Source organism: Crocodylus siamensis, chromosome 6 (genome assembly GCF_052110815.1).
Source record: "Crocodylus siamensis isolate JL-2025a chromosome 6, ASM5211081v1, whole genome shotgun sequence".
Taxonomy (NCBI): Eukaryota; Metazoa; Chordata; order Crocodylia; family Crocodylidae; genus Crocodylus; species Crocodylus siamensis.
The window spans coordinates 1610339-1629202 of record NC_143400.1 but is presented as its reverse complement, the minus strand read 5'-3'; the positions used below and the strand labels follow the sequence as shown (position 1 = coordinate 1629202).

Genomic DNA, 18864 nt, shown 5'->3' with positions numbered 1-18864 from the left:
CCTTTAATCCAGTGAGATGGGGGGGGCAGACAGATGGGCACCAGCCCCCAGAGCCAGGGAACCCAGGTGTCCTAGCCCCCCCCCCCCAAACCCGTTTTCAGTGCAAAAAACTCAGGAGCCCTGCCCCTCTGTTGCCCCCCCAGGCACCGGGGGGCTCTGGCCCTTGCCCCCCGACTCCAGCTCCCCAGAGCTGGCTGCATGGGGCTGTTCCAAGGGCTTGATCTTCTTCTTGCCCTTCCTCCCCCTGCGGGCACCACCACCCCCCCCTTGGCGCCGCGGCTCCCAGCTGGGCATGGGGGCCTCCAACTCGCCAGGGCGGCCCCCCCGGTCCGGGACGCTGCCCATCAGCACCTGCGGGGAGGCACGGGGGGGAGTGAGGGGGGGCCGGGATCCAGCTCCCTGGCGTCCTGGGTTCGATCCAGACCGGGGGGAGCCCTCCCGGGGTGGGGCATGGGTACCTTGTTGATGGAGCAGCTGGTGCGGAGGCGTGCAGCGCCGGCGCTGGTGGGCACGAGGCGGGAGGCGTCGGCGCGGACGGCCAGGAGCCGGGCCAAGGTCACGGCCGAGGGCTCAGCCCCCACGCGCCGCAGAGAGGTCAGCACATCTGGCAGGGCCACGCCGTGCTCCTGGGGGGGAGCGGGGGATACCGTTCCTGGGGCTCTGCCCCCCCGCAGGATCGGGGCCCGGCCCCTGCACCCCCCCCCACCTCTCACCTTCGCCCTCTCGGCCCACTGGAAGGACTGGAGGGTGACGGCGAAGCGCGTCACCATCACCTGCCGGCGGCACTCGTACTCGGCCCTCAGCGCCTCGTGGATCCGCTCCAGCACCTCCTGGGGGGGCAAGGGATCAGCCCGGGCCCCCCCGGCCTCCACGCCCCTCCTGGAGCTGGAGAAATCCAGGCATTGAGACCCCTCCGCTCTCACCCCCAAACCTGGGGAGAAAACCCAGGTGTCCATGGACAAGACCCCCCCGTTAGACCAGTGCGGCCCCCTTACTGGGGGGAGCTTTCTGCTGGGATCCATGGGGCCGGACTCCCAGGGTGCCCTCGTGCCCCCCCACATACCCACTGAGGCGATGTCAGGGGGACTCTGAGCAACGGTGCCATCTCCTGGTTGCCCCCGGGCAGAGCAGACAGGGCCTGAGTCACCTGGTGGGGGTGGGCACAAGGTTGGGGGGGCTAGAAAGAGAAACACTGTGGGGGGGGCTTTTAATTACTCTGCAACGGAGGCTCCCGGGTGTCAGGCAGTCAGGGCCAGGCCCTTGTTGCACCCCGATGCGGCCAGCTCTGGGGTGGACCATGCAGTAATGGCAGAGTATAACACCACCTAGGAACAGGCTCCACTTCCCCTCACTCAGCTCTGGATTGGGGCCCACACCAGGAACACCCCCTCCCCCACTGCACCCAGCTCTGGGGTGGAGCAGGCAGTATAATACCACCTGGGTGAATCTTCCTGCTCCCTTCCCCACCCCCTGCCCTAGCCAGTGCCCCCGGATCGGGGCCCTCTACAAAGGACCTACCCCAGGTCACCCAGAGCCCCAGTGCAGCCATCTCTGGGGTGGAGCAGGCAGCAGTGGCTGAGTATAACACCGTGTCTGGGAACAGGCCTTGCTGCCCCTCCTCCAGCCCTGGATAAGGCCCAGCCCCTGCTGTACCCTAGGGCCCCGATGCAGCCAGCTCTGGGGTAGAGCGGGCAGTGCCAACCCAGGTTAACACCCCCTGCGAAAAGCCTCCTGCTCCCTTCCCCACCCTGTGCCCTAGCCAGCATCCCCAGATCAGGCCCTTGGCACACCCCCATGCAGCCAGCTCTGGGGTGGAGTGGCCAAGTGGAACGCTCCCCCTCTGCCCCCTGGATCGTGGCCGCAGGCCGGGCACTCACCTTGGCGTGGATGTCTGCCAGGACACGGGCGCCAGGGCAGCCCGGGGGGGGCAGGGGCAGGCCCAACACCTGGCACAGCAGCTGCAACTCCCGCCGGGCCTCGGCCACAGCCCCCGGCTCCGGTGCGTGGCAGCGCCGGCGCTGCAGGATCTGCGCAGCCTGCAGCTCGGAGCTCAGGAAGCCTTGGGGGGGGGGGGGGGCAGGTGTCAGGGCTCCAGGGCTCTCTCCCAGCCCCCCACCCCCCGTACCCTGCTCTGACCACTAGCCCCCAAGTCCTCCCGCAGAGCCAGGCTCCCTGCCCTGCTCCACCCCCCAGCCAGACACGGGACCCGGGCTCTCAGTCCCTGCTCTAAGCCAGAGCCCCCCCAGCCGGCAGTGGGACCCAGGGGTCCTGCCCCGTCCCCCCGCCTCACTTACCCAGCAGCTGGAGGCAGGCCTGGGGGTGGGCAAGGCGGGCGGCAGGGGGCCCGGTCGTGAGGGCGAGGTAGGGGCAGCGCAGCTCGGCCAGCAGCCCGCTCATCTCGATGGCGAAGGTCTCGGCGTCCTCGGGGCCTGTGGCAGGGCAGCCCCCCCCGCCCGTCAGCACCGGCCCCCACCAGGGCCCCCGGCCCCGCTGCGGAGCGCGGCTGGGAGACGTGACCGGGGCCGCCCGGGGCAGCGGTGGCAGAGCAGGGAGCTGGCGCCCACCACTCACCCCGCGGGGGGCTGACGTCCTCCTCCAGGGAGCAGCGCGCCCGCAGCTCCGCCGCCAGCCGCACGCACAGGCCCGTGAACGCCGCGCTCCCGGCGCCGCCCGCCGCCACCGCCGCCAGCGCCTCCGGCCCCGGCGGCCCCGGGCACCTGGCGAGGGCGGGGGGGGGGCGGGGTTGCTACGGCCCTGGGGCTCGACCCGCCCACCCCAGCCCCCCGTCCCAGGCTCCCAGCGCCCCCGAGTGCCCCCGTCCTGCAGCCCCCACCTCGTGCCCCCTGCACCCCCAGTCCCACCCCCACTGCCCCATGCCTCCTAACCCCCTACTGCCCCCCCGACCCTTGCCCTCCTACCCGGCGACCTCGCGCTCCATGTCCCCCCCCCCCCGCACTTCCGGCGGCGCCTGCGCAGACCGCCCGCTCGCTGGCCCCGCCCCCGCTGGCTGGGGATTGGCTGAGAGGAGAGCGGGAGGCGGTGAAGGAGGCTCCCGGCCAATCAGAGCGGGCTTTCCCCTCCCTTCTCCATCAAAGCTTCCCTCCCGCCTCTCAGCCCATCAGCGCCCACCCCAGCTGGATTCCCGCCCGCTCCTCCCCCAATCAGGAGGGCCCCGTCCTTTTCCGCCCGCCTCTGAGCCAATCCCCGGCCACCCTTGTCCCACCTCCTGCCAGGAGCCCGGGGTGTTCTCGTGGGAGCCGCTGCTCCCTCGCGGGAACCTCCGCCGCGCACGAGGCCCCGTGCGACGCACGAGAGCTCTGCCGGACCCGGGAGCGAGGAAGACACAGGGCCGGGCACGCAGGGTGGCTACGGTTTAATGTACAGCACACGGGGGAGTGAAGGGGCCGCCCCGGGTGGAGGGGGGGCCGGGGCTGGAGGGGCCCCAGGGCCTGGGCCCGCAGCCCCCGGCTCCCCTGCCCATGGCATCGGAGCCCGAAAAGAGCGTGAAAAGGTTCCCGAGAGGGCGACGGAGACGCCCCCGCCGCCCGCCCGACGCCACGCAGGCGGCGGGAGAGGGGGAATAAATAAAAATTAAAGGATGGGCGGAGCGAGGGGGGGCCCAGGCACCGGGCGCATAGAAAGAGGCGTCTCCAGAGCGGCAGGGCGTGGAGGGGCCTGTGGCCCAGGGAAGGTCACTGGGCTGAACTGGAGTCGCTCCGGATTGACCCGGGAATAGCACCGGGCTGAACTGGCGTCACTCTGGATTGATGTGGGGAACAGCACTGGGCTGAACTGGAGTCGCTCCGGATTGACACAGGTAATAGCACCGGGCTGAACTGGCGTCACTCTGGATTGATGTGGGGAACAGCACTGGGCTAAACTGGAGTCGCTCCGGATTGACACAGGTAATAGCACCGGGCTGAACTGGCGTCACTCCAGGTTTATCTGGGGAACAGCACTGCACTGAACTGGAATCACTCTGGACTGACCCAGGGAACAGCAGTGGACTGAACTGGAGTGAGTCTGGATTGACCTGTGGAATAGTAACAGACTGAAATGGAGTTACTCCAGATTGACCTGGTCACTAACAACAGGCTGAAATGGAGTCACTCCAGATTGACCTGGGAAATAGTACTGGGCTGAACTGGAGAAACCCCGGATTGACCCAAGGACTGGCACTGGGCTGAATTGAAGTCACTCTGGACTGAGCCAGGGAACAGCTCTGGGCTGAACTGGTGTCACTCTGACCGGCCCCAGGAAACAGCACTGGGCTGTACTGGAGTCACTCCAGATTGACCCGGGGAATAGCAGGGGGCTGAACTGGAGTGAGTCCGGATTGACCTGAGGAATAGCACCAGGCTGAACTGGAGTCACTCCGGATTGATGCAGGGAATAGCAACGGGCTGAACCGGTGTCGCTCCGGACAGCCCCAGGGAACAGCACCAGGCTGAACTGGAGTCACTCCAGACTGACCCTGGGAACAAAACCGGGCTGAACTGGAGTCACTCTGGATTGACGCTGCCACGGGCCAAGGAGGATGAGGGCAGACAGATGCTGATGGCAACTCCTGACCCCAGGGCAGGCAGCACAAACTTAGCCCCACTCCCCTCCATGGGCCAACCCGGGGGGGTTACAAATAAATAAATAAATACATATAAATAAGGAGGCGGGGCTCTTCCCAGACCCCGCCCACTCCCAGAAGCCTCCCCTGCAGCACCACCTGGCCCCCAGGGTGCCCAGGGGGTTATTAGTGCCAAGGGGGGTTTGGTACCAAGAGGGACATACAGGAGTCTCTGCCCCCCGCAGCTTCTTCCTGCGGGGAGAGGCGGACATGGGGGGGTGTCCTTTTCTCTTGATCCGTATAAAAACGACCCAAAAACGTGGAAATTTCAGAAGGGGGGAAAAAAGACCCCAAAATCGCGGGCACTCAGGGCCTGACCCACAGAGAGGGTGGGGGGCATGCTCAGAGCTGCCTGCCGGCCCCGCGCTCGGACGGCGGCCGGGACCCCCCTCCCTGCCGGCCGCGCTCGGCGCTGTACAACGGCCGGGACCCCCCCTCCAGCTGCGCTCGGCGCTGGACGGCGGCCGCCGCCCCCGAGGTCCAGAGTCCGGGGCCCGGTCCGGGCTTCACCGGGCAGCCTTGTGCCGGCCGCCACAGCAGCCGCAGCGTCCGCCGCACCAGTAGCAGGCGCGCAGGGGCAGGTAGCAGCAGAGGCAGGGCACGGCGAGCGAGAGGGCCACGAGCGCCAGCCAGCGCAGGGCGAAGTGGGGGTGCCCCGGGTCGCAGGAGCAGGGGTCCGAGAAGTCGCCCTCGGCGTCCGACATGCAGTGGTAGAGCAGGCTCTCGGCGCACCACAGGCAGCTCAGCTGGTACACGCAGCGCCCCGCCGGGTCGGGGGCGTCCGCGCAGCGCCCGCGCCCGTTCTCCTCCGTGCTGAACACGTCCCGGCAGTACACGCAGCGCGGGGGGGCCGCGTCGTCCTCCCCTGGCCCCGCCGGCCCCGGCCCCGCCGCCCGCGGCTCCTTGGGGGGCTTGGGGGGCGACGGCGCCGCCCGGATGCGGCAGGCGGGCGAGGCTTTGGGGTCCGGGCGCGGGGCCTTGGCGAAGTGGGCTGCCGGCGGGGGGCCGGGAGGGGCGGCGGGGGGGGGCGCCGCGCGTGCCTGGTCCCCCCCCGCCCGCCGGTAGTCCTCGTAGCCCTTGGTGCCCCACAGCGCCGGGCACGGCGGGAGCGTCTCCAGCAGCTCGGCCTCAGCGGGCAGCGACAGTGGCTGCAGCGGGACCTGGAACAGGAGGGTCCCGTGACTCCGGGAGCTGGGGCTTGGAGGACACCCCCTGCCCCCCTACACGCCATCTCAGGGTCTCTGGGGCGAGTCTAGCCCCCGGGACCGCCTCTTCCCCTCTTCGTACGGTGTAACCCCCTGTCCTGTCCCCCCCCCAGCACCTCTCTCCTAACCCTGCCGGGCCTGGCCTCGTTCGTCTCCCCCCGCAGCACCGACCCCCCTCGCTGCCCTTCTCTGCACCTGCCCCATCCCCGGGGAGTGGAGCGGGGCACCGTGCGGGAGCCGCAGACGTCCCGGGGGCTGGTAAAGGGGTGCCGTGATGGTGGGCAGCGGGTCGGGGTCTGCAGACACAGCCTGGGCATGTGCCCCTGCACCCCCTTGGCCTAGCTGCGCACGCTTGCCCCCGTGCGTATGCCCCCGGGGTGCACAGTCGCACCACAGAGCGCTCACTGTCATGCACTCGTGCTCTCTGTGCCTGTGTGCGCATGCCCCCATGCACACGCACCTGTGCATGCTCACCCTCATGCAAGCCACTCAGTGCACACCTACTCGTGCGTCCCCGTGCACACTCAATGCACCCATGCAAGCACGCACAAACAAACCATGTACACAGGCACATATGCTCACTCTTGTGCATGTCCATGTACACGCCCCTATATCCTCACACCTGTGCACACATGTACACCCTGGTTCACATGCCTGTTGTGCATAAGCATGCTCGCTTGTGTGCATGCCTCTTGTACACACCCAAATCCTGTGCATACACACACACACACACATACACTCTTGTCCACACATCGTGCACACACCCCTTATGTACAGACAAGCCCCTGCACAAACACCCTCGTGCATATGCACACAGCCCCTGTGCACACCCTTCTGCACACACATACATTCACCTCTGCAAGCACATGCACACACACCTGTGCACGCACATACACACACACCTGTGCACACAGGCCGCTCATGCGTGCCCATGCACAGGCCCTCTCTGCACACCCACCCTCATGCTTACACACACCATGCATGCACACACACCTGCGCACCACCCCTGCTCATGCATGCCCACGCACATGCCCTCTCCGCATGCATGCCCACACCTGTGCACACACACCGACACACCTGCACACTCCTCAGGCACGCCAGTGCACATGCCCTCTCCACATGTACACCCGCCCTTGTGCAAACACACACGCCTGTGCCCCAGCCCCATCCCACACAGCCCCCGGGCCCCCCGCACCTGGGCGGGCGGCGCGGCGGGCACAGGGGCGCCGAAGGGGAAGTCCTCGGAGGCGGGCGAGCACACGTAGCAGCTGGAGGATGACTCGCTGGTCACGATGGTGCCGGGCTTGGGCAGCATCTCCTTGCGGCTGTTGGACGAGGACTCGCTGTCCGTGTGCAGCTGGGGGTGGGGCAAGGGTGTGAGCCTGGGACCCCCCGCCCCGGGGCAGAGCACCCCTTCCGTCACTGCCCATCTCCCATCCAGGCACCGACCGCACCCAGCCCTGCTTGGCTTGCAAGCCCAGCTGTACCCTGGTACCCCACAACCCCCCCACCAGGGGGGCATCTGCGCCCCCAGACTCACCACGGCCGCATCGTCCATGCCGTTGGCATCGTCCTGTGAGGAGGAGGAGGAAGAGGAGGAGGAGGAGGAGGATGGCGAGAGGGAGCCTGGGGTGGATGGAGAAGTGGCTGGCGTTTGCTCCCCTAAAATTGGCCCCCACATCCCTGCACCCCCAAAACCAGCCCCCCCGGGTACCCAGCCAGGCCTTTGCACCCTGAACCCCCCCAAAACACAGCTAAGTCCCAGCCCCACCAGATCAGCCCCCTGGGCGCCCAGCCAGGCCCCTGCACCCTAATCCCATCCCCCTGAATACCCTACCAGCCCCCCAAGTCTACCCCCTGGGTACCCAGTCAGGCCCCTACACCCCAATCCCACCCCCCTGGATGCCCCATCAGCCCCTAGCCTCCCAAAATCAGCCCCCCCAGGTACCCAGCCAGGCCCCCGCACCCTTATCACATGCCCCGGATATCCCCCCCAAATCCACCCTGGGTACCTCACCAGGCTGCTGCACCCCGATCCTACCCCCTGGATACCCTCCACCCCCCAGGGGTACCCAGGGAGCCTGATACCACCCCCCGGCCCTGGCGCCCCCCCACCTCGGGCGAGCTCGTCGAGGGCGGCCTGGACGCGGGTCTCGAAGGCGGCGGCGTCTGCGGGGCTCTGGAAGGTCAGCCCGAACTTGCCATCGCCCCCGCGCCAGTGGTGGAAGATGGGGTTCACCTTATTGTAGACGACGTCCCGCCGCAGCGCGCACTCCAGGATGGTCTGGGGGGGCACAGGGGTGAGGGGGGCTCCGGCGTGGCCCCCCGCAAGCCCCCCAGACCCCCCCCCACTCCCCGCCAGGAGCTTACTGCCTGGTCACGGAGCCGTTCGCCGCGGATGAGGTAGTGGCGGGGCCGGCCACCGTCGTCCACGCGGTGGCCCTTGGCAATGGTGACGTGGCTCAGGCCGCCACCGCCCACGGGCACCCAGCCGCCGCTCGAGTCGTCACGGGTCATCACCACGGCTCGCACCCGAAGCATGTACCTGCGGGGACGCCAGGGCTGCGGGTCACGGCTGGCGGAGGGCATCGCGCGTCTCACGTGACACCCCCACTTGGTGTCCGGCACGTAACCTGCCATCCCCGTGCTGCGGGCTTGCCTGGGCAGGCACCCCTGCCTTGCACACATATGCATGGACGCACAGGTAGGCCCACGTGAGTAGGACAACACACAGATGCATGGGTACACACCCATTTATGCACATGCATGGATGCACACATGTGACAACATGTATAGGCAGTCGTGTATGCACGTATACTTATACATGCACATGGATACTTACACATGCAGGATGACACACAGATGCATGCAAGGGTGTACACACACAGATGCATGCCCTTGTACCCCCCCCACACAAAGCGACCACTCTTGCACAGGGATGCCCACACGTGCAGGGATGCACATGCATAATGGCATACACACAACTGCACACAGGCAGATGAACACGTATGTACACATGCATGCAAACATGCATGCACACACCTGTGCATGTACACATGCATACACCCATATGCCCACACGTGCATGGATGCCCATGTGTGATGACACATGCACACAGATGCACATACACACGGGGGCATGTGCAGACACAATTACACACACACATGCCCACGCATGCGCACAGATGCCCATACCCATAGGCACACATGCACACAAACGCCTGCACGTGAGCACGAGCACACAGAGACACATGCGTACACACATGGATGCACGCACACATCTCTCTGCTCTGTTCCCTTGCTATGCCCGTTTCACAGGTGGAGAAGCTGAGCCTCCTCCCCCCGGGAGACAGAGCAGGAGAGCTGGGGAAAAAGAACCCAGGCGTCCAGGCTCCCAGACCCACTGGACTAAGTTCACCCGCCCCCTCCCCTGCCGGGCCTGGGACCCAGGCGTCCGGCTCCCACCCAGCTGAGGCCAGAAGGAATACTTCCCATTTCTAGGAATAAACCAGACACTTTAACTGCAGCAGAACCGATTAAGAAAGGGGGCCAGTGACGAACTGCCCCGCTACGCCCATTTCACAGGTGGAGAAGCTGAGGCCCCCAGGCCAGGACAGTGGGAGAGGCAGGGGACAGAACCCAGGTGTCCAGGCCCCTGCAGAAGGGGGCCAGGGAAATGCAAAGAAAGCCCCCGAACCGCCTGTGGACAGGATCACCACCCACTAGGGCTGGCTGCCATGTCCAGCCACAGCACCTGTGACGATCCCCCCAGTGCCAAAGACACGGCTTCGACACATGTGTCAACTTCCCAGCACCGGTAAAGTCACGGCCTCGACACGCGTGCTGAACTCCCTCCACCCTCACAGCAAAGACACGGCCTCGACATGCACAAACTCAGGTTCCCTAAGACACACCATTGACACGGATGATGAACCACCCACGACGGCACCAAAGACACGGCCTCAACACCCATGCCGAACCCCCACTGCCAAACACACGGCATCGACACCCATGTCGACCCCCCCAGCCCTGCTAAAGACACAACATCGCCATGCATGCCAAACACCCCCCACCGCCGCCACCACCGGGTCCAAGACACAGCCTCGACACCCATGTCGATCCCCCCGGCACTGCTAAAAACATGTCATCAACACGCATGCCGAACACCCCCCTCCACACCCCACACCAAACACACGGCATCCATACCCATGTCAACCCCCCAGGCCTGCTAAAGACATGGCATCAACATGCATGCCGAATACCACCCTCCCACCAGGCCAAAGACATAGCATAGACATCCATGTCGACCCCACCCCAAAGACACGCCATCAAAACCCATGTCAGACTCCCACTGCCAAACACACGGCATCGACACCCATGTCAGCCCCCCCCAGCCATGCTAAAGACGCGATATCACCATGCATGCCAAACAACCCCCCCACCACCACCACGCCAAAGACACGGCCTTGACACCCATGTCAGCTCCTACCCAGCCCTGCTAAAGACACGGCAATGACACACATCCTGAGCACCCCCCACACACCGCCAAAGACACGGCATCGACACCCATGTCAACCCCCCCGAAGCACCACCACCAAAGACACGGCATTGACACCCATGCCAAACCCCCCACCACAGACACGGCCTCGACACCCATGTCCAACCCACCCCAAGGCACGCCATCGACACCCATGTTGACCCCCTCCAAATATACAGCCATGCCAACCCCCACCAGCCCTGCTAAAGACACGGCATGGACACACATGCCAAACACCCCCTCCCACCCCCATGCCAATGACACGGCCTGGATACCCATGTCAACTCCCCACCCTCCAGCACCACCAAAGACACAGCATCCACCCCCATGTCGACCCCCCCCCACGGGACCGCAAAAACAAGCCAAACCCACCCCAAAGACACGCCGTCGACCCCCCGCCACCCAACCCAGGCCGTCGGCACCCATGCCAGCCCCCCCGGCGTGATCGATGGCACCCCTGCGGTCCGGCCCCCCCTCCCGTCTCCTGCCCCCAGCCATGACCTCTCACCCCCGCCCCGGCCCGCGCCAGGCCGGCTCCCCACGGCACGCGGGCGGCGAGCGGGACACGGCTGCGGCTCTCCAGCCCATCTCAATGGAAACCCGGGGCTGGATTTTTGTGAATGGAGGGTCACGTGACCCCCCCAGGAGCTCTTTGTCCTGGTTTCTTCAATAAACAACAGGTGAACCATGGTGGGGGGGGGCGATGTCCGTCTTCACCCACCCATCTCTAGTCCACTCTCTATGTGGCACCCAGACTGGGGGGGGAGGTGGAAAGAAGCCTGGATGATCCAGCTGCTTTGGCCTGTGTTGTTTTGGGGACGGGGGGGTATACAGCCAAGCCCCCCCCGCACTTCTTTTCCTTATATCCACCCCCACAGGCTGAGACAAGCAATGAGCCCCCCCGCCCTGCGCGAGAAAGAGGGGCCGGGAGGCTTTTTTTTTTTTTTTTATGAATGAAACCCGATGCAAATGGGATTGATTCACAAATAACACAGGGCTCCCCCCCACCCCAACCCCAGCCCCCCGCCCCTTTGAATCCCACCGGCGTCTCCTCCCCAGGCTCGCGTGCACACACATGCCCGCTCCCCCCGCCCCAAGTGCTGTGGAAAGGGGGAGGATTTCATTCATAAAAAAAAAAAAAAAGACAGGACTGGGGCTGGGGCGGGGGGGGGGCGCTGTCCAGTTCATTGAAAACCCTGAAGGGAGAGAGGAGAAGCCCCCGGCTGGCTGGGCTGGGGGGCGTTCTTGCAGCGGGGGCGCATTTAGGAGCCGGGGGGGCCGCCGAGGCCGCTCTCGCTTCTGGCCTCTCCTGGAGGGTCTGTCGGGGGTGGGGGCGGCCGGGGGCAGCCGGGCCCTCCTGCGGCGGCGGGGGGGCCGGGGCGGCGGACGGACGGACCCGGGGAGCGACTCACTCTGTTTCCATGGCTGTGGCCGCGCGTGTGCGCGTGTGCGGGCGGCGTGTGCGGGTGCTGGATGGCCGCGGGCTTTGCAATCCATTGCTTCCCCGGCGCCTGCTCGCCCTCGCGCCCCTGCCCCCCCGGGCTCTCAGGGGCGCCAGGCCGCGGGCGCCCGCCGGTGCCCGGAGCATCCTCCGGGGCCCCGCGCGGCTCCCGCAGCCATGTTCCGGGCTGAGCCCGCCTCCCGCTTCGTGCCGCCCCCTCGCCCGGCTTCCCGGGGCCCCCGGCCCGGCCCGGCCCGGCCCGGCCTCCTCCGCCCGCGCCCGGCGCCGGCCCGCGGCGAGCGGGGATGCTGCGGCGGCGGCGAGGGCCGGGGATGCAGGCGAGGGGGCGGCTTCCACCTCCTGGTCCTACCGCCCCTGGAGGAGGGGAGCTTAAATTCGGGAAGGGAGAGGCCTGGGGTGAAAGGCCACGCCTTTGGGTAACCCCCCGGCCCCGGAGCAGCACGGCGTGGGCCCCGAGCTGGGGGTGGTTGGGGTGCCCCCACCTGCGGCTCCAAGCCAGGACCCGGAGCTCATGGGGATGCGTCCCGAACGGCCCCGTGGGGGGCAAGTGCCCCCCCTTGGGTAACACCCCTCCCAGAAGGGCCCCCCTGCGGGAGAAGTGTTCCCCCCGGGGTAATACCCCACCCAGGAGTGGACCCGCCGGGGGAGAAGTGTCCCCCCCAGAACTCCCCCCCCAGGGTAATACCCCGTGCAGAACTGCCCCCCGGGAGAGAAGTGCTCCCTTGGGGTAATACCCCACCCAGGAGTGGACCCGCCGGGGGAGAAGTGTCCCTCTTGGGGGTAATACCCCCCCAGAACTCCCCCCCCAGGGTAATACCCCGTGCAGAACTGCCCCCCCCGGGAGAGAAGTGCTCCCTTGGGGTAATACTCCACCCAGGAGTGGACCCGCCGGGGGAGAAGTGTCCCTCTTGGGGGTAATACCCCCCCAGAACTCCCCCCCCAGGGTAATACCCCGTGCAGAACTGCCCCCCGGGAGAGAAGTGCTCCCTTGGGGTAATACCCCACCCAGGAGTGGACCCGCCGGGGGAGAAGTGTCCCTCTTGGGGGTAATACCCCCCCAGAACTCCCCCCCCCAGGGTAATACCCCGTGCAGAACTGCCCCCCTGGGAGAGAAGTGCTCCCTTGGGGTAATACCCCACCCAGGAGTGGACCCCACTGGGGGGAGAATGTCCCTTCTGGGGGTAATGCCCCCACGGGGAGAACTGCCCCCCTGGGTAACACCCCTCCCAGAAGTGCCCAGGGGACGGGGGTGCCGGAGCTCCCTGCGCAGCCCATTACATCCCCCATGGCAGCTGAGGCTGGGGAGCTCTCCCCTGGGGAGGCAGTTGGGGGGCGGGGGGGCAGTTGTTCTCTCCCGGCTGCAAACCTCCCTGCCCCCCCCTTTTCATTGGGTCTCTAGACACCCCCCCCCCGCCGGGGAAAGCCAGCTTGAGAGAAAGGGAAACTGAGGCGCAGGCGAGGGGACGGGACCTGCCTGAGGCCGCAGAGGACATCGGTGGCGGAGAGGGCAAAGCGGGGTTGGGGGGAGCTGCACATCTGGCACTGGCGGCACGGGGGGTGGCCCATCTGGGGGGTGAACAGGACAGGGCCTGGGGGGCACTTCTAGGCAGTAAGCCTGGGGGGGTTGGGGTCAGGCCCAGGGTTTTGGGGGGCGCTATAAGCGAGGTATTGCCCCGGAGGGGCGGGCGCGTGTTCCAGCCCCGGCCGTTGGGCTCGGGCCGCCGGTTCGGAGCTGGCCCGGCCCGGCCCGGCCCGGTGAGTGCGGGGGGGGCTCCGCCCGCGCCTGCCTCAGTTTCCCTCCCGGCTCCGCCGCCCCCAGCCCCGAGCCCGGCCCGGGGGGGCCGCAGGAGGCGCCGGCTCGTCGCTCACCCCCGGGGGGCGTTACCGGCCCCGCCCTCTTCAGCGAGTGGGGGGAAACTGAGGCACGGAGGCTGTCCCGGCCTTCCCGAGCCCGCCCATGAGGGGAGCCCTGCTACTACACCCAGGGCATAGCTCCCCCTAGCCCCAATGCAGAGGCCTCAGTTTTCCCCCCTGTAAAATGGGGAGATGGCACCATCAGCCAGAGCGGGGCTGCTCCAGGGGTCCTGGCAGGGCTCAGCGAGCCAGCGGGGGGGATCAGGCAGGAAGCGCCAAGGCCACGTGCCCGCGTGGCGGGGAACCCGGGGGTCTGAGGCGGCCCCTGCTCATCCACCTCCCCCCGCCCCGCCAGGCCGCTGTGGCACCATGGGCAACCTGCAGTCGGAGCCCCCCCCCGAGCTCGAGCCACGCCAGGGCAAGACCAAGCCCGAAGCCGGGGGCTCGGGCCCCACGCCCGCGGGCAGCAGGGAGGCGCCGGCGCCAGGCAAGAGCGGCACCAAGAAGCCCAAGCTGAAGCTGTCGGCCATGGGGGGCTCCAGCGTGGCCCCACAGCCTGGCCACGGTGACCGGGAGCCGCGGGGCCACGCCGAGCCGCCCCCGAAGCCAGCAGGCGCGGAGGGCACGGGCCAAGCCCTGGCCCCCCCGGCCCTGCGCTCCGGCGCCCAGGGAGACCCCCCGGGCCCGGCCTTACGGGGGTTGCTGAAAGCCATCGCCGCCCCCCGGAGCCCCCTAGAGCCGGGGGCGCAGGCGCCGGAGCCCAGCCGGGCGCCCGAAGGGGTGCAGAGGGTGGTGGAGCAGGTCCTGCGCCTCTTCTGCCAGGTCACCTTGCAGCCAGGCCCCCCCGCCCCGCTGCCGGGGCTGGAGCAAGAGCTCAGCTGCCTCACCCAGGCCTTCCTGGACCAGTTCCAGCAGCTCAGCTTGGCGGAGCAGAGCCCCAGCCCGGCGCCCACGCCGGAGGAAAACACCATGCCCTGGGCAGTCACCCCTGACCTGCAGCCGTGCCAGCCGGCCCCCGGGTCCCTGCCAGCCCTGGCAGCCGCGCCAGAGGCTTGGCCCTGGGCGGAGGAGCTCCGCACCCCGTCGGCACCCGCCTGCCTGGGGCTGCAGGTGGAGGGGCCGGAGCCACCAGCCACAGAGGCGCCGCCAGCAGCTCCCGAACCTGCCCCCGCGCCGAAGGGTGGCAAGGAGGGTGCTGGCAACAGCAGTCGCGGGCGCGGCCGCGCCAAGCCCCGCAAGCCACCGGCGCCCAAGGGTAAGGCTGCGAAGAAGAGCAAAGGCGCCGAAGCCGAGAGGCAGGGGCCAGAGCCGCCAGGTGACAGAGAGCCAGAGAAGGCACCGGAGCCGCCCGTGCCTTCCCCCGAGCCGCCCATGTCCCGCTGGCCGCCCTTCCACGTGGGCACATCCTGCACCCGCCGGTGCCACTGCAAGCACCAGGCGCGCAGGAGGCTGCCCCCCAATGTCGCTGCCTGGTGAGTGAGCGAGCGAGCAGGGCCCGGGGCCGGGGCCAGGCATCAGTGCCCTGACTGCCCCTCTCACCCCCCAGCTGGGGTGAGAAGCCAGGGGGCCTGGCTCCCAGCCCCCCCTCTGGGCTAGGGGGCTCCATGCCCAGCTCAGCTACCCCCTTTCTGCAGGTTGAACCCCTCCACCAACCACCTGGCCGAGCCCCCCTGGGTGTCCACTGCCATCCTGGCTGGGTCATTGGTAGCTGGCACCGAGTTCCTCATGGACGCCTACGAGCAGCCGGCCGGAGACGAGGATTGAGCCTGCTTCGTCTCCTCCAAAAACAATAAACCCTAGTTGTGGCTCCCCTCACGCCTGCTGCGGCCAGAAGCCCCTGCCACCTCCCTGGGCTGGGCACGCTGCAGGGACCTGCCAAGCACCCCCAAGGCTGCTCGAACCAGCAGCAGGCGCAGAGCAGGGCTGAGGGGCGGGGGGGACAGAGGTGGCAGGGAGCTAGGCCAGAGGGTCAGGGCAGCATCCTCCCCCAACCAGCGAATCCGAGCGCAAGTGCCCCTTCACAGGGCAGCTCCAGGGCCTGCACCCTCCTGGCCCAGCCTGTGAGGACTCAATAAGGGAACGGAGGCAGCCCGTTCGTACAAGAAACCACCATTTAATCGAACCCAAGAGGTTCCCGCCTGCGGCCTGGTCCCTGCTCTGGAAGCTGCCAGCGGCCCCGGGGGGCCTCTGGGCCGTGACCGCCGCTCAGCTCCAAGCCAGGGCCTGGGAACGGCAGCCTGAGCCCAGAGGCTGCTCCAGGAGGCATTGCCCCCACACCTGCCCCTGCCGCTTGGGGACCAGCAGCTAGTCACAGCCCCCCCCCTCCCCCCCGCAGCAGGGAACAGGAGGAAGCTGGCGCCTGTATTGCAAGGCCCCAGCCCCATGTTTAAATAATTAAAAAAAAAACCCCAAACGAGGGCCCATGGATTGGCGGGACGGGGAGGAGGAGATGCTAAGAGAAGGGGGAAGCAGAGAGAGTCCGGGGGGGTGGGGGGCAGGCCGGCGGAGGCACTAGACGATCATCTCCAGCTGCCTGGCGTATTCGATGACCTGCTTGGCCAGCTCTGTGGAGGGGATGGTGGTGTCCTCGGGCTTCTGCTGCTGGCTGCTGAAGCTGTAGTAGTTGCTGGGGCCCAAAATCCAGCCACGCTGAGGGGAGGCAGAGAGACGGGCAGCGGCACGGTGAGCTGCCAGGCTGCCCCTGGCAGGAACCCCAACCCCCTCCCCTGAGGCCTCCTGTCCGGCCCCGCACCTTCTTGGCGTATTCTGTCATCTTCTTGGGGGTGTTGAAGAAGAGGATCCTGGTGGCTTCATTGAAGAGGATCTTCTCATAAGCCTTCTCGATGCAGCCCGCGATCTCGTCCCTGCCGGGGGGAACGGGCAAAAAAAGGGGCACACACATGGTCTCACCCATGCCCAGAGACGGCCGGGCATGGTACTGGGACTCAATACCCAAGCGGACAGAAGACTCTTAGGTCCACCCCTGTGCCCCTGAATCCAGAATGACCCTATCCTGCCGCTGTCGGACCCCAGGGATACCCCCCTGCCATCAGCCTGTGGCGGGGGCCCAACCCCCAAGTAGCAGATCAAAGACCCCCAACCCCTGCCTGAGAAGGGAGAGAAAATGGGTTCAACCCCCTTCTCCACCTCCCAGGAAGCTACCAGCCTTGTGGGGCGCAGACAGAGGCGGGCGCCACTCACCGGATGGTGTCCAGCAGGATGTCGATGAAGAAGGTGTAGCTCTCAGCAGGGATGTTGCCTTTGGCCAGGAACACCTTGTTGTAGCTGCCCTCCATCAGGTACTGCGGGGCGGAGAGCGCCGGCTCACGCCACCGCTTGGTCGCTCGCCCCCGAGACGCAGCCGCCCGCCCCCCGCCCCCGTCGCCAGGGAAAGCAGAGCTTAGCTTCTCCCTCAGAGACACGACCTTCACGCCCTTCCAGGGGCAGCCCTCTGCCCACGGAGCACCCTGCGTGCCGTGCCGCGCGGGGGCGGGGGGCAGCCAGAGGGAGGCCAGGCGGGCCCGACCTGCTCCAGGGAGACGGGGTGCTTGATGTACACGTTGGTCTGGATCTCCTTGGCCGGCAGCCGCTCGAGCTCAGTGTGGAACTCGGCCACGCGGTTCTGGGAGAGCAGGAAGAGCAGGTTGAGGCCCAGCAGCTGGTGTTTGTAGGCCGAGTCAGGCAGCTCATCCCTGGGGCGGAGAGGCAGAGACAGCGTGAGGGCCGGGGCCGCCGGGGGAGCTCGGCGCCCTGCCGGGGCGGTGGCCCCCCCACGCTCACTTGTAGTCGAAGTAGTAGCACTTCAGCTGGGCCATGTAGCGCTCGAAGGAGGGGATGTCCTTCTTCAGGATGCTCCACTGGGCACCGATCTCCAGGATGTCTCCTGGGCGCGGGGGGAAGGGGTGGAGACGCGTCAGGGCCGGGCCGGGCCGGGCCGGGCCGGGCCGGGGGGGTCCCGAGAGCCCCGCAGGAAGCAACGGGCGGCGGGCAGGAGACTTACGGGCCAGGACGAGCTGCTGCTTGGTCAGCCTGGTGCCCGTGGTGGGCAGGAAGTTCAGCTCCAGCAGGGCCAGCTGCAAGGACAGGAGCAAGGCAACTCTCCCCCCGCCCGGCGCAGACCCCAGCCGGACCCCCTCACGCCCCTCCCCCGCGGCCGAGACCCCGGAACGCACCTTGAGGCGGCCGAGCGCCTCGCCGCACTTGCTGAGGTTCGGGCTCTTGCGGTTCCACTCGCCCTTGAGCTGCTCGTACATGCCGGCCGCCGCCCGCCCCGCCGCCTCGGCCCCGTTCAGCACCAGCCCGGCCGCCGCCATCGCCGTGAGTCGGCAGCGCCCGCCCGCCACACGGCACGACACGCACGCTTTACGGCCCCGCCGTCCCCCCTGGCGACGCGCCGCTTTCCGGCCCGCCACGGCAACGGCGCGGCTGGAGGGCGGCTCGCCATGGCAACGCGCGGCCCCAGGCTTCCGGCCGCCGCGCGACGGCTCAGGGGGTCGCCCTGGCAACGCCGGGCCGCAGCCAATGGGAGTGCCCGAGCTTCCTAACGGGCAGGGAGCGGGGGAACGGAGGGGGGAGGGGGATCGAGCCGTCATTCGGTCGCGTCACCCGCGCGCCGAGGAGGCAGTTAAGCCGCAGCCGGTGACGACATGGCGCCGGGGCGGGGACAACTTTGACGGGCGCGTGACGGCACGGCATCATCGCGGGTGGGGGGCGTGACGCAGCAAAGGGGGAGCTGCGACGTCACGGAAGGGCGATGACGTCACGGGAATGCTGCTTTCCCCCCCTCCAAGGGAGCGTGACGGGGCAGGCCCGCCCCCCCCCACGGGTCCTGTACTTGCAGCGACTCTCAACCAGGGTTTTCTGGACCCGCGGGGTGATGCGGCCCCCCCAGGGTGGTCTGGACCCCACCCCCGAGTAATCCAGGGTCCTCACAGTATGATCCGTGCCCCCCCCCGTGATCTGGACTCCCTGGGGTGATCCGTCCCCCCGGGGCGATGTGAACCCCTGGGGTGCTGGAGGGCCCCAGTTGAGAGTCGCTTCCCCAGGCGGGCCGGGGGGCGCGGGGCTCACCCAGGAGGCAGGCAAACGCAACCTGTGCGGGGGCAGGAGCCTTGTCTGGGGCAGCGACTCTCAACCGGGGCTGTCTCGCACCTCCGGGGAGGCCGGAGACCCCTCCCCGGGCGGCC

The 18864-nt window shown here is 67.8% G+C and overlaps 4 protein-coding genes across 4 annotated transcripts; 1 reads left to right on the top strand and 3 right to left on the bottom strand.

Moving 5' to 3' along the window:
• Positions 1 to 65: 65 nt before the first annotated feature.
• On the bottom strand, positions 66 to 2969 carry TSLIG3C (tRNA splicing ligase complex subunit 3C). Its single transcript, XM_090052265.1, has 8 exons — positions 2919 to 2969; positions 2572 to 2717; positions 2295 to 2429; positions 1878 to 2059; positions 1064 to 1147; positions 714 to 830; positions 459 to 626; positions 66 to 351 (listed from the first exon to the last, which is right to left on the bottom strand). Exons 1-8 carry the CDS (start codon positions 2936 to 2938, stop codon positions 112 to 114), a joined length of 1092 nt encoding a protein of 363 aa, XP_089908391.1. The 5' UTR covers positions 2939 to 2969; the 3' UTR covers positions 66 to 111.
• Positions 2970 to 3222: 253 nt separating this feature from the next.
• Positions 3223 to 12147, bottom strand: SPRED3 (sprouty related EVH1 domain containing 3). The gene is made up of 6 exons (XM_090054524.1): positions 11775 to 12147; positions 8197 to 8371; positions 7942 to 8110; positions 7367 to 7452; positions 7022 to 7183; positions 3223 to 5781 (listed from the first exon to the last, which is right to left on the bottom strand). The coding sequence occupies exons 1-6, from the start codon at positions 11948 to 11950 to the stop codon at positions 5128 to 5130; spliced, it is 1422 nt and encodes a 473-aa protein (XP_089910650.1). The 5' UTR covers positions 11951 to 12147; the 3' UTR covers positions 3223 to 5127.
• A 1900-nt stretch (positions 12148 to 14047) lies between these two features.
• GGN (gametogenetin) lies at positions 14048 to 15442 on the top strand. The gene is made up of 2 exons (XM_090056326.1): positions 14048 to 15150; positions 15313 to 15442. The coding sequence occupies exons 1-2, from the start codon at positions 14048 to 14050 to the stop codon at positions 15440 to 15442; spliced, it is 1233 nt and encodes a 410-aa protein (XP_089912452.1).
• Positions 15443 to 15771: 329 nt separating this feature from the next.
• PSMD8 (proteasome 26S subunit, non-ATPase 8) lies at positions 15772 to 18042 on the bottom strand. The gene is made up of 7 exons (XM_090051786.1): positions 17851 to 18042; positions 17679 to 17751; positions 17459 to 17561; positions 17205 to 17370; positions 16880 to 16980; positions 16431 to 16542; positions 15772 to 16327 (listed from the first exon to the last, which is right to left on the bottom strand). Exons 1-7 carry the CDS (start codon positions 17989 to 17991, stop codon positions 16190 to 16192), a joined length of 834 nt encoding a protein of 277 aa, XP_089907912.1. The 5' UTR covers positions 17992 to 18042; the 3' UTR covers positions 15772 to 16189.
• Between the last annotated feature and the right edge of the window lie 822 nt (positions 18043 to 18864).

What these genes read in the sequence shown, in the direction of transcription:
- TSLIG3C (XM_090052265.1), bottom strand. Translation starts at nt 2,938, where the DNA reads ATGGAGCGCGAGGTCGCCGG. An exon ending in GGACGTCAGCCCCCCGCGGG is followed by an intron (nt 2,430 to 2,571) that starts GTGAGTGGTGGG and finishes GCCCTGCCACAG; the next exon opens with GCCCCGAGGACGCCGAGACC. An exon ending in CCCTGACATCGCCTCAGTGG is followed by an intron (nt 831 to 1,063) that starts GTATGTGGGGGG and finishes TTGCCCCCCCAG; the next exon opens with GAGGTGCTGGAGCGGATCCA.
- SPRED3 (XM_090054524.1), bottom strand. Translation starts at nt 11,950, where the DNA reads ATGCTCCGGGCACCGGCGGGCGCCCGCGGCCTGGCGCCCCTGAGAGCC. An exon ending in CCTCGACGAGCTCGCCCGAG is followed by an intron (nt 7,453 to 7,941) that starts GTGGGGGGGCGC and finishes CATCCACCCCAG; the next exon opens with GCTCCCTCTCGCCATCCTCC. An exon ending in GCATGGACGATGCGGCCGTG is followed by an intron (nt 7,184 to 7,366) that starts GTGAGTCTGGGG and finishes CCCCACCCCCAG; the next exon opens with CTGCACACGGACAGCGAGTC.
- GGN (XM_090056326.1), top strand. Translation starts at nt 14,048, where the DNA reads ATGGGCAACCTGCAGTCGGAGCCCCCCCCCGAGCTCGAGCCACGCCAG. An exon ending in CCCCCCAATGTCGCTGCCTG is followed by an intron (nt 15,151 to 15,312) that starts GTGAGTGAGCGA and finishes CCCTTTCTGCAG; the next exon opens with GTTGAACCCCTCCACCAACC.
- PSMD8 (XM_090051786.1), bottom strand. Translation starts at nt 17,991, where the DNA reads ATGGCGGCGGCCGGGCTGGTGCTGAACGGGGCCGAGGCGGCGGGGCGG. An exon ending in TGCTACTACTTCGACTACAA is followed by an intron (nt 17,371 to 17,458) that starts GTGAGCGTGGGG and finishes TCTCCGCCCCAG; the next exon opens with GGATGAGCTGCCTGACTCGG. An exon ending in ATCCTGCTGGACACCATCCG is followed by an intron (nt 16,543 to 16,879) that starts GTGAGTGGCGCC and finishes TCCCCCCGGCAG; the next exon opens with GGACGAGATCGCGGGCTGCA.